Below are 14,160 nucleotides of genomic sequence, written 5' to 3' on the forward strand. Positions count from 1 at the left end.
TTCTTGTCCTATATCTGATCATAATTCAATTGTTTTTGAATTCATGATAAAAAATACTCATAATGTTCAGATCAAAAGGATACCAGCATACTTAACTCAACTAAAAGACTATAAAGAATATATACTTTCAGAAGTAAAACATTTTTTAGACATAAATAATACTCCTGAAGTCTCCATTGTTTATGTTTGGGATGCCTTAAAATCATATCTATATGGACAAAGTATCAGATGGTATAATAATAAAAGGAAATCTTGGGATAAGGAATTGTTAGATATTCAAAGTAAATTAGACTCTTATAAACATAATAATAAAGAAAATATTATGGACAAGAAAGTTATTGAAGAAATAAACAAACTAAATGAGAAATACAAAGAAATTTTAACTCATAAAGTTAAAATAACTTTAGAGAAATACAAGTTTTTGTCTTATTCAATAAGCCCCAAATACTTACATAGACTTAAAAATAAAACAAAAAGGTTGAATAAACAAAACCATATCAAAGAAATCTTTTCTCTAAGGAAAAGAAGAATGTTTCTAGTATACCAGAAATACTAGATGAATTTAGAAATCACTTTCACAAAATTAACCATAATAACATTAACATGGAACCTAAAGATAAAATTAAGGAGTTTATAACCACAAACATGAATAAAAAGCTTAATAAACAACAGATTAAACTATTGGACAAGAGTATTTCATATACAGAAGTTATTACACAAATAAATAAGCTTAAATCAAACAAAGCACCGGGTAATGATGGTATTATACCAGAGATATATAAAATCCTTTCTAAAAGTACATATTCATTAATACATAAGGTTTTTATTTTGGCCCAAACTGAGTTAATAACCCCCCCCCCCATCTTGGCAATATACATTTATTTCGCCAATTTTAAAACCTAATAAAGATCCACCTAGATGTTCTTCATATCGGCCCATCTCATTACTTAATGTTGAGTATAAAATGTTTATGAGTATTTTTGCTGATAGATTGAAGACAATCATTCCCGGCATTATAGATATAGATCAGACAGGCTTCATTGTAAATAGAAATACTTTTGATAATATAAGAAGAACTTTAACATTAATTGATTTTGCAAATAGGAAAAAGAAAGATTTAACACTTATTAGTCTTGATATAAGTTCAGCATTTGATTCAGTAAGTTGGGACTATCTGTTTACCTTACTGAAGTGCACAAACTTCTCAGATGCATTTGTAAATCTAATTGAGCATTTATACAAAGGAACATTGGCTTATATTAAGGTAGGAACATATGTTTCACAAAAATACCCATTCTTAAAGGTACAAAACAAGGATGTCCACTTTCTCCACTATTATTCACTTTAGTAATGGAGCCTTGGGCTAATTTGATCAGAAACAGTACTGACATAGAGGGTTTTGAAATAGATGAAAATACAACATCCAAAATTCAACTTTTGCAGATGATGTTCTAATTACATCAGCAGGATCTAATTCTTCTATGCAGTCTCTATTTGATAAAATGATGAATTTTAAAAGTATTTCTGGTTTAATATTCAATGAAGAAAAACTAAAATACTACCTATATATACACGAAAAATATTCTCATTAGTGATTTTACTAAATATGTACCCAATTCAGGTCAGATAACTTATTTAGGTATAATACTATCTAAAGATATTAAATCTATTATATATAATAATTATAATACCTGTTTTCTTAATATACAAAATCTTTTAATACCTGGAATAATATGTTTTTTACTATGGAGGAGAGACTTACAATTATTAAAATGATAATATTCCCCAAGATTTTATACTTAATACAATCAATAATACTTCCACCTACAAAAATAATTATCAAGAAACTGAATACACTAATGTTAAATTTCCTATGGGCACCTAATAGACCTAGGATTGCATTAAAGAAACATACTAATAGCTGGTCTCAAGGGGTATTTCTTTTCCAGACTTTAATTTATATACTATCTCTTCTATTGTAAAAGTTATTACTTTATTAATAGATCAGTCATATGTCACAAAATGGAAAGATTATTGGGAGCTAATTAGTATGCACTTCATGAAAATCTCCTTAACACATAAAAATATGATTGTAAATAACTCCATGTTATGGTTACTAAAGGAATTTTGTACTTCACCTATTACACCTAAACATATGGTTTGTTACCCATTAAATATTATTATTAGCTATCGTAACTTTATATTCATGCACCCTAAGTATAGGGAATGGAATTTTATTGTATTCCCTATAATGTATACTCAGGGTATGCTTTTGTCATCTACTTCTGAAGGAACTCATTTAGCTATAGATAATGATCTAAAGTACTGGTATCAGTTGATATCTGATAATAAAGTTAAAAATCTAGATTTCTTAAAACAAGAATTTGATCTAAGAGAAACTTGCTGGTTAGAGGTTCAGACCTTTAGACAACATCTCATTAATAAAATAGATCTAATGTCTATAACAGTTAAAGAATCTATTCCAACACTGATTGATTACTTGATATTAAATTTACAACATAAAGTTTCTGATAAAGGTAAACTTTCATACATACATAAAATTATCAGACAAGAAACGTTTTACAGTGTAGATTCATACTGGAATTATTTCACTTCTATTAATGGGGACCCACCAAATCAACAAGATAAACAATATATATTGGAATCTGCTTATAGAACTACGTCTTCCATTGTCTGGAGACTTTATACATGGAAATTTTTACATAGATCTTTTTATACACCTTTGATGATGAATAAAATAAATAATAAAAATAATTTATGTAAGAGATGTAATGTAGAAATTAATGCTGACTGGGCTCATATGTTTTATGACTGTATAAAATTGAAAGAATACTGGAAGTCAATTAATGAATTTTTGCAGGCTCTTTTTACAGATAATTGAATTATTTCTAAATCTCTTATATTATTCAACACACCTGTACCTCAAAGTGTTAAAAAGGTTAAGCTTCCCTTGTTATGGTCTATTCTAGCAGTGGCTAGGAAAATAATAACTACAAATTGGATTTCAGATACACCTCCTTCATTCAATGAATTTAAAAATGTTATGAATATAGTGTGCCATATGGAAATAAACACAATTAGGACAAGTACAACTAGAAAAACATCTTATTATATTGTATGGGATAATTTACAAAATTTGTTAAAAAAATTCTAATTTCAATAGCACGGTATTTTAATTTAATTAATTGATCTGATTGTAGTGGATGTCTTTGTAAATACTTTAGTTGTTTTGTTGAATATTATAACAATACCTATTTTTAATTACTTGTATAAAATTGTTATGATATTTCTCTTATATGTTAAAACAATAAACCTGTTTTGAAAAAAAGAAACTAAGACACTTTTTTGAAGTAGAGATCACCAGTAGAGATGGAGCAGGAAGACCATATATCCTAGGGAGTGCAAAACTAATGACATACAGAACAATTCAACATCTCAATTTATTAGAGTTATGTTATCCTACACAAACAACAACAAGATAAGGGATATATTCCAGAAGAACTAGAATACATTAACGATAGACAGCACGATCAAAGAAATAGTAGGTGATCATCCGAGGTTTTCTTACAGGAATACTAAGTCTCTGAAGCGCCTATTATGCTATGAGAATTCTAAAATGAACAGAGTTACATCTATTAGACAAGGGACTTATCCATGTAGATCTTGTAATCAGCGTGTGTGTGTGTATGTATATATATATATATATATATATATATATATATATATATATATATCTAACACCACTCGCGGTAAACTGCGGTAGCGTTGTCGCCTCACAGTAAGACGCTGTCCGGTTTGATTCTCAGCTAGAGCGTCTTCTGCGTGGAGATATGCATGAATGGGCGTACCTTCATTGAAGGTTGTGCATCAGGGCTGGTAACTCGGCACGTAAAAATCAACTACCAATCATTAGCGGACTGGAGTTCCGGTGTGGCTACCCCTTACTGGGAAAAGCCGAAAGACACAAACAAATATATATGTCTAACACCGACAGTTTTACACATCCAGACACGGGGTATCGTTATGTTTACAAACATTATGCAGACTACAGAACTAGAGATCTCATTTATCTTGCAGTCTGTGAGAAGTGTCATATATTCTATGTTGGCAAAACTAACAGAACATTACGTGAACGAGCGATAGAAGACTCACACGCTATAAACAAAGAACATGATACCAATGCATTAGCTAGACATACTATCCAGCATGACACTACACACAAGTTTAAATTCAGTGTCACAGAACTTATTTGTAAGACCACGAGATTAGGTAACCTAAAAAATTATACAGAGAAGCAAGAAGCCAAACGGATAGTGAAGTTACAAGCAGATAGGGCTCTTGGTATTAATGACAGGGTTTCTTTAAAACCCTTTCTGGTTGATAGACCTTATAAACGTTAGTCTTTTTAATTTAAATATTTATTACGGTTGGATTTTTATGTGTTACTCAAAGTATTTTTAGCTAATGTTATTTATATAGCATCTTTAGGTTTATATTTATCCAGTTTTTCACAGACTTGTATACAAATGTGTTAGCTATAATACATACATTAATTTTATATATATAATATTTTGCTACATATTTTTTTTGCCATTGAATAATAAGTGTTTTTTAGACATAAACACCCTAGACATATTTTTGTATATCTGTTTTTCATATATGAATTTGCTGTTTATTTGCAGCTATGTGAATCTGAAGTACAAACGAGTGAAACTGAGTGTTATACTTAGTTTTTAGTATGTTCTAAGTGACAGTTTTTAGCATGCAGCATTTTAGAGAAGGGTAGCAGGACACTACTAGCTGAATGCAGGTAATGGAGTGTGTTCTATGGCAGGACACTACTAGCTGAATGCAGTTAATGGAATGTGTTCTATGGCAGGACACTACTAGCTGAATGCAGGTAATGGAGTGTGTTCTATGGCAGGACACTACTAGCTGAATGCAGGTAATGGAGTGTGTTCTATGGCAGGACACTACTAGCTGAATGCAGGTAATGGAGTTTGTTCTATGGCAGGACACTACTAGCTGAATGCAGGTAATGGAATGTGTTCTATGGCAGGACACTACTAGCTGAATGCAGGTAATGGAATGTGTTCTATGGCAGGACACTACTAGCTGAATGCAGGTAATGGAGTGTGTTCTATGGCAGGACACTACTAGCTGAATGCAGGTAATGGAATGTGTTCTATGGGAGGACACTACTAGCTGAATGCAGGTAATGGAATGTGTTCTATGGCAGGACACTACTAGCTGAATGCAGGTAATGGAATGTGTTCTATGGCAGGACACTACTAGCTGAATGCAGGTAATGGAATGTGTTCTATGGCAGGACACTACTAGCTGAATGCAGGTAATGGAATGTGTTCTATGGCAGGACACTACTAGCTGAATGCAGGTAATGGAATGTGTTCTATGGCAGGACACTACTAGCTGAATGCAGGTAATGGAGTGTGTTCTATGGCAGGACACTACTAGCTGAATGCAGGTAATGGAATGTGTTCTATGGCAGGACACTACTAGCTGAATGCAGGTAATGGAGTGTGTTCTATGGCAGGACACTACTAGCTGAATGCAGTTAATGGAATGTGTTCTATGGCAGGACACTACTAGCTGAATGCAGGTAATGCAGTTTGTTCTATGGCAGGACACTACTAGCTGAATGCAGGTAATGGAATGTGTTCTATGGCAGGACACTACTAGCTGAATGCAGGTAATGGAATGTGTTCTATGGCAGGACACTACTAGCTGAATGCAGGTAATGGAATGTGTTCTATGGCAGGACACTACTAGCTGAATGCAGGTAATGGAGTGTGTTCTATGGCAGGACACTACTAGCTGAATGCAGGTAATGGAGTGTGTTCTATGGCAGGACACTACTAGCTGAATGCAGGTAATGGAGTGTGTTCTATGGCAGGACACTACTAGCTGAATGCAGGTAATGGAATGTGTTCTATGGCAGGACACTACTAGCTGAATGCAGGTAATGGAGTGTGTTCTATGGCAGGACACTACTAGCTGAATGCAGGTAATGGAGTGTGTTCTATGGCAGGACACTACTAGCTGAATGCAGGTAATGGAATGTGTTCTATGGCAGGACACTACTAGCTGAATGCAGGTAATGGAATGTGTTCTATGGCAGGACACTACTAGCTGAATGCAGTTAATGGAATGTGTTCTATGGCAGGACACTACTAGCTGAATGCAGTTAATGGAATGTGTTCTATGGCAGGACACTACTAGCTGAATGCAGGTAATGGAGTGTGTTCTATGGCAGGACACTACTAGCTGAATGCAGGTAATGGAGTGTGTTCTATGGCAGGACACTACTAGCTGAATGCAGGTAATGGAATGTGTTCTATGGCAGGACACTACTAGCTGAATGCAGGTAATGGAATGTGTTCTATGGCAGGACACTACTAGCTGAATGCAGGTAATGGAATGTGTTCTATGGCAGGACACTACTAGCTGAATGCAGGTAATGGAATGTGTTCTATGGCAGGACACTACTAGCTGAATGCAGGTAATGGAATGTGTTCTATGGCAGGACACTACTAGCTGAATGCAGGTAATGGAATGTGTTCTATGGCAGGACACTACTAGCTGAATGCAGGTAATGGAGTGTGTTCTATGGCAGGACACTACTAGCTGAATGCAGGTAATGGAATGTGTTCTATGGCAGGACACTACTAGCTGAATGCAGGTAATGGAGTGTGTTCTATGGCAGGACACTACTAGCTGAATGCAGTTAATGGAATGTGTTCTATGGCAGGACACTACTAGCTGAATGCAGGTAATGGAATGTGTTCTATGGCAGGACACTACTAGCTGAATGCAGGTAATGGAATGTGTTCTATGGCAGGACACTACTAGCTGAATGCAGGTAATGGAATGTGTTCTATGGCAGGACACTACTAGCTGAATGCAGGTAATGGAATGTGTTCTATGGCAGGACACTACTAGCTGAATGCAGGTAATGGAATGTGTTCTATGGCAGGACACTACTAGCTGAATGCAGGTAATGGAGTGTGTTCTATGGCAGGACACTACTAGCTGAATGCAGGTAATGGAGTGTGTTCTATGGCAGGACACTACTAGCTGAATGCAGGTAATGGAATGTGTTCTATGGCAGGACACTACTACCTGAATGCAGTTAATGGAATGTGTTCTATGGCAGGACACTACTAGCTGAATGCAGGTAATGGAGTGTGTTCTATGGCAGGACACTACTAGCTGAATGCAGGTAATGGAGTGTGTTCTATGGCAGGACACTACTAGCTGAATGCAGTTAATGGAATGTGTTCTATGGCAGGACACTACTAGCTGAATGCAGGTAATGGAATGTGTTCTATGGCAGGACACTACTAGCTGAATGCAGGTAATGGAATGTGTTCTATGGCAGGACACTACTAGCTGAATGCAGGTAATGGAATGTGTTCTATGGCAGGACACTACTAGCTGAATGCAGGTAATGGAATGTGTTCTATGGCAGGACACTACTAGCTGAATGCAGGTAATGGAATGTGTTCTATGGCAGGACACTACTAGCTGAATGCAGGTAATGGAATGTGTTCTATGGCAGGACACTACTAGCTGAATGCAGGTAATGGAATGTGTTCTATGGCAGGACACTACTAGCTGAATGCAGGTAATGGAATGTGTTCTATGGCAGGACACTACTAGCTGAATGCAGGTAATGGAATGTGTTCTATGGCAGGACACTACTAGCTGAATGCAGGTAATGGAATGTGTTCTATGGCAGGACACTACTAGCTGAATGCAGGTAATGGAATGTGTTCTATGGCAGGACACTACTAGCTGAATGCAGGTAATGGAATGTGTTCTATGGCAGGACACTACTAGCTGAATGCAGGTAATGGAATGTGTTCTATGGCAGGACACTACTAGCTGAATGCAGGTAATGGAATGTGTTCTATGGCAGGACACTACTAGCTGAATGCAGGTAATGGAATGTGTTCTATGGCAGGACACTACTAGCTGAATGCAGGTAATGGAATGTGTTCTATGGCAGGACACTACTAGCTGAATGCAGGTAATGGAATGTGTTCTATGGCAGGACACTACTAGCTGAATGCAGGTAATGGAATGTGTTCTATGGCAGGACACTACTAGCTGAATGCAGGTAATGGAATGTGTTCTATGGCAGGACACTACTAGCTGAATGCAGGTAATGGAATGTGTTCTATGGCAGGACACTACTAGCTGAATGCAGGTAATGGAATGTGTTCTATGGCAGGACACTACTAGCTGAATGCAGGTAATGGAATGTGTTCTATGGCAGGACACTACTAGCTGAATGCAGGTAATGGAATGTGTTCTATGGCAGGACACTACTAGCTGAATGCAGGTAATGGAATGTGTTCTATGGCAGGACACTACTAGCTGAATGCAGGTAATGGAATGTGTTCTATGGCAGGACACTACTAGCTGAATGCAGGTAATGGAATGTGTTCTATGGCAGGACACTACTAGCTGAATGCAGGTAATGGAATGTGTTCTATGGCAGGACACTACTAGCTGAATGCAGGTAATGGAATGTGTTCTATGGCAGGACACTACTAGCTGAATGCAGGTAATGGAATGTGTTCTATGGCAGGACACTACTAGCTGAATGCAGGTAATGGAATGTGTTCTATGGCAGGACACTACTAGCTGAATGCAGGTAATGGAATGTGTTCTATGGCAGGACACTACTAGCTGAATGCAGGTAATGGAATGTGTTCTATGGCAGGACACTACTAGCTGAATGCAGGTAATGGAATGTGTTCTATGGCAGGACACTACTAGCTGAATGCAGGTAATGGAATGTGTTCTATGGCAGGACACTACTAGCTGAATGCAGGTAATGGAATGTGTTCTATGGCAGGACACTACTAGCTGAATGCAGGTAATGGAATGTGTTCTATGGCAGGACACTACTAGCTGAATGCAGGTAATGGAATGTGTTCTATGGCAGGACACTACTAGCTGAATGCAGGTAATGGAATGTGTTCTATGGCAGGACACTACTAGCTGAATGCAGGTAATGGAATGTGTTCTATGGCAGGACACTACTAGCTGAATGCAGGTAATGGAATGTGTTCTATGGCAGGACACTACTAGCTGAATGCAGGTAATGGAATGTGTTCTATGGCAGGACACTACTAGCTGAATGCAGGTAATGGAATGTGTTCTATGGCAGGACACTACTAGCTGAATGCAGGTAATGGAATGTGTTCTATGGCAGGACACTACTAGCTGAATGCAGGTAATGGAATGTGTTCTATGGCAGGACACTACTAGCTGAATGCAGGTAATGGAATGTGTTCTATGGCAGGACACTACTAGCTGAATGCAGGTAATGGAATGTGTTCTATGGCAGGACACTACTAGCTGAATGCAGGTAATGGAATGTGTTCTATGGCAGGACACTACTAGCTGAATGCAGGTAATGGAATGTGTTCTATGGCAGGACACTACTAGCTGAATGCAGGTAATGGAATGTGTTCTATGGCAGGACACTACTAGCTGAATGCAGGTAATGGAATGTGTTCTATGGCAGGACACTACTAGCTGAATGCAGGTAATGGAATGTGTTCTATGGCAGGACACTACTAGCTGAATGCAGGTAATGGAATGTGTTCTATGGCAGGACACTACTAGCTGAATGCAGGTAATGGAGTGTGTTCTATGGCAGGACACTACTAGCTGAATGCAGGTAATGGAATGTGTTCTATGGCAGGACACTACTAGCTGAATGCAGGTAATGGAATGTGTTCTATGGCAGGACACTACTAGCTGAATGCAGGTAATGGAATGTGTTCTATGGCAGGACACTACTAGCTGAATGCAGGTAATGGAATGTGTTCTATGGCAGGACACTACTAGCTGAATGCAGGTAATGGAATGTGTTCTATGGCAGGACACTACTAGCTGAATGCAGGTAATGGAATGTGTTCTATGGCAGGACACTACTAGCTGAATGCAGGTAATGGAATGTGTTCTATGGCAGGACACTACTAGCTGAATGCAGGTAATGGAATGTGTTCTATGGCAGGACACTACTAGCTGAATGCAGGTAATGGAATGTGTTCTATGGCAGGACACTACTAGCTGAATGCAGGTAATGGAGTGTGTTCTATGGCAGGACACTACTAGCTGAATGCAGGTAATGGAATGTGTTCTATGGCAGGACACTACTAGCTGAATGCAGGTAATGGAATGTGTTCTATGGCAGGACACTACTAGCTGAATGCAGGTAATGGAATGTGTTCTATGGCAGGACACTACTAGCTGAATGCAGGTAATGGAATGTGTTCTATGGCAGGACACTACTAGCTGAATGCAGGTAATGGAATGTGTTCTATGGCAGGACACTACTAGCTGAATGCAGGTAATGGAATGTGTTCTATGGCAGGACACTACTAGCTGAATGCAGGTAATGGAATGTGTTCTATGGCAGGACACTACTAGCTGAATGCAGGTAATGGAATGTGTTCTATGGCAGGACACTACTAGCTGAATGCAGGTAATGGAATGTGTTCTATGGCAGGACACTACTAGCTGAATGCAGGTAATGGAATGTGTTCTATGGCAGGACACTACTAGCTGAATGCAGGTAATGGAATGTGTTCTATGGCAGGACACTACTAGCTGAATGCAGGTAATGGAATGTGTTCTATGGCAGGACACTACTAGCTGAATGCAGGTAATGGAGTGTGTTCTATGGCAGGACACTACTAGCTGAATGCAGGTAATGGAATGTGTTCTATGGCAGGACACTACTAGCTGAATGCAGGTAATGGAATGTGTTCTATGGCAGGACACTACTAGCTGAATGCAGGTAATGGAATGTGTTCTATGGCAGGACACTACTAGCTGAATGCAGGTAATGGAATGTGTTCTATGGCAGGACACTACTAGCTGAATGCAGGTAATGGAATGTGTTCTATGGCAGGACACTACTAGCTGAATGCAGGTAATGGAATGTGTTCTATGGCAGGACACTACTAGCTGAATGCAGGTAATGGAATGTGTTCTATGGCAGGACACTACTAGCTGAATGCAGGTAATGGAATGTGTTCTATGGCAGGACACTACTAGCTGAATGCAGGTAATGGAATGTGTTCTATGGCAGGACACTACTAGCTGAATGCAGGTAATGGAATGTGTTCTATGGCAGGACACTACTAGCTGAATGCAGGTAATGGAATGTGTTCTATGGCAGGACACTACTAGCTGAATGCAGGTAATGGAATGTGTTCTATGGCAGGACACTACTAGCTGAATGCAGGTAATGGAATGTGTTCTATGGCAGGACACTACTAGCTGAATGCAGGTAATGGAATGTGTTCTATGGCAGGACACTACTAGCTGAATGCAGGTAATGGAATGTGTTCTATGGCAGGACACTACTAGCTGAATGCAGGTAATGGAATGTGTTCTATGGCAGGACACTACTAGCTGAATGCAGGTAATGGAATGTGTTCTATGGCAGGACACTACTAGCTGAATGCAGGTAATGGAATGTGTTCTATGGCAGGACACTACTAGCTGAATGCAGGTAATGGAATGTGTTCTATGGCAGGACACTACTAGCTGAATGCAGGTAATGGAATGTGTTCTATGGCAGGACACTACTAGCTGAATGCAGGTAATGGAATGTGTTCTATGGCAGGACACTACTAGCTGAATGCAGGTAATGGAATGTGTTCTATGGCAGGACACTACTAGCTGAATGCAGGTAATGGAATGTGTTCTATGGCAGGACACTACTAGCTGAATGCAGGTAATGGAGTGTGTTCTATGGCAGGACACTACTAGCTGAATGCAGGTAATGGAGTGTGTTCTATGGCAGGACACTACTAGCTGAATGCAGGTAATGGAATGTGTTCTATGGCAGGACACTACTAGCTGAATGCAGGTAATGGAGTTTGTTCTATGGCAGGACACTACTAGCTGAATGCAGGTAATGGAATGTGTTCTATGGCAGGACACTACTAGCTGAATGCAGGTAATGGAATGTGTTCTATGGCAGGACACTACTAGCTGAATGCAGGTAATGGAGTGTGTTCTATGGCAGGACACTACTAGCTGAATGCAGGTAATGGAATGTGTTCTATGGCAGGACACTACTAGCTGAATGCAGGTAATGGAATGTGTTCTATGGCAGGACACTACTAGCTGAATGCAGGTAATGGAATGTGTTCTATGGCAGGACACTACTAGCTGAATGCAGGTAATGGAATGTGTTCTATGGCAGGACACTACTAGCTGAATGCAGGTAATGGAATGTGTTCTATGGCAGGACACTACTAGCTGAATGCAGGTAATGGAATGTGTTCTATGGCAGGACACTACTAGCTGAATGCAGGTAATGGAATGTGTTCTATGGCAGGACACTACTAGCTGAATGCAGGTAATGGAGTTTGTTCTATGGCAGGACACTACTAGCTGAATGCAGGTAATGGAGTGTGTTCTATGGCAGGACACTACTAGCTGAATGCAGGTAATGCAGTTTGTTCTATGAACATGTTGTAGTAGTTAAGCACAACATACTCGACTGCACTTTGTTTATGACACTAAACATGCTGTCGAACTGCCACTGCATGAGGTCATCACTTACCTGATTTAAAAACATCTCCTTCTAATTAGGATAAAATATATCATTAAAATGTTTTTTTTTAATGTTCAGAGTACAGAATACTGTAAAGCACTCTACATGCTAACAAATAATTATTGATACTATGCTGTGAAAAGGATATAAGGTAAGAACCACATGAACCAGGTAATAAATATCCAGATAAGTGAAGCCAGTAGAAAAGCCACTGGACAAAGGTTTTGTGTCCAAGGTCCAAAACAATGCCTGTAACAAAAAAAAAAAAGAAATCATTAACAACACATCCATTTTATGGTAATGCATTAGTATTCAGTTCACAAATTACCCAAATAATAAGCATTATCCACATGTAAAACATTTCTGTTTAGATACATTATGTATAGCAAGAAAAATGTTCCTTCTTCCAAAATATATAAACTTTGTTTATTATTCTGTATTAGAGCAGTTCTGCAGAATAATCTCCAAATCCTGAGAGGATAGAGTGACAATGTCATTTCTGTTGGAATCTAACTGGCATGAGTTGTGATACCTAACTCTAGCCATCACACTTCCTCTGCAATGCATACTATGACATTTTTCCCACTGCACCCAGGAAGTCAACAGCTGAATGGAGAGTGAAGCCACAGTACCCAAGGCAAAACTATCAAAACAATAATAAACAAAAAGCAGATAAATAGATTTAGATGCATGTAGTGCATGCCTCTGTTGGGGAAGAGATATACAAACTGGAAACAGTTGTTGCCTTATGAAGGATAAAATGAAAAATCCAAACACCTGGTTACTTACGCTGAAACTGGACATTCCTGGTTAAAAAAAGTAAAGATTCTGAAGGGCTGCAATGTGTTAACATTTTTTCAAACTTTCTTCTAATCAGATTCCCTGAACATGGGGTTTGTCAAAAGAGTATGCCTTGTGAACAGTGTCCCATTTAGTGCTCTGCACCTTTCCATTTTGTGAAGCTGTAGGTGATCCTTTTTGTGCTGTAAGAACTCCATGTTCTACAGCACATCTCCTAGCTACAAATTCAAGAATGTAAGGGCCTGGCATTGAAAAGGGGTCAAAACCATGTTGCTGTACCCAAAAAATAAATCTTTTCCATTTACTTCTATACATTTTCCTAGTGGAAGCTTTGTGGGAAGATGAAAGAATGTGATGGATGGTGGAAGAGACCCTGGGCTGTCTAACTATTAACAGAATTGGAGAAGCCATGGTCAGTTTTAGGCCTAAAATGTCTGGGTGTATTAAACCTTTCAGGTGAGACAGGTGGTGTGGAATTGCATCTAGAATCCATGGTGGGTGAAGCAGATGAGGTCAAAGAAAGGGGAATCAAATCTGAGAAGGCCAATAATGAGCAAATGAGAAAACTCCCAGATATGCTCAGAATTAGTTCAAAATGATGTGAAGATTACTGATCCTACAGACATTGCCAACATACTGGCTGACAGGTTCAGTGCAAACTCCCCCCCCCTCCCCCCCTAAAGGAGAGATATCTATACCAAATGATTGTAGCCCCCCAAACATCT

General features: G+C 38.7%; 1 protein-coding gene across 1 annotated transcript in view; it reads right to left on the reverse strand.

Annotated features, from left to right (window-relative positions):
* Window positions 1-14,160, reverse strand: part of ZDHHC13 (zinc finger DHHC-type palmitoyltransferase 13) — a 3,021,844-nt gene that overhangs the window by 1,260,324 nt on the left and 1,747,360 nt on the right. Inside the window, exon 10 of the mRNA XM_044082531.1 lies at window positions 12,783-12,883. Coding sequence (XP_043938466.1) covers window positions 12,783-12,883 — 101 coding nt within the window. The remainder of the gene's footprint in view (window positions 1-12,782; window positions 12,884-14,160) is intronic.

The sequence above is a fragment of the Protopterus annectens genome, chromosome 9.part0 (assembly GCF_019279795.1).
Source record: "Protopterus annectens isolate FY-2018-M chromosome 9.part0, PAN1.0, whole genome shotgun sequence".
Lineage (NCBI taxonomy): Eukaryota > Metazoa > Chordata > Ceratodontiformes > Protopteridae > Protopterus > Protopterus annectens.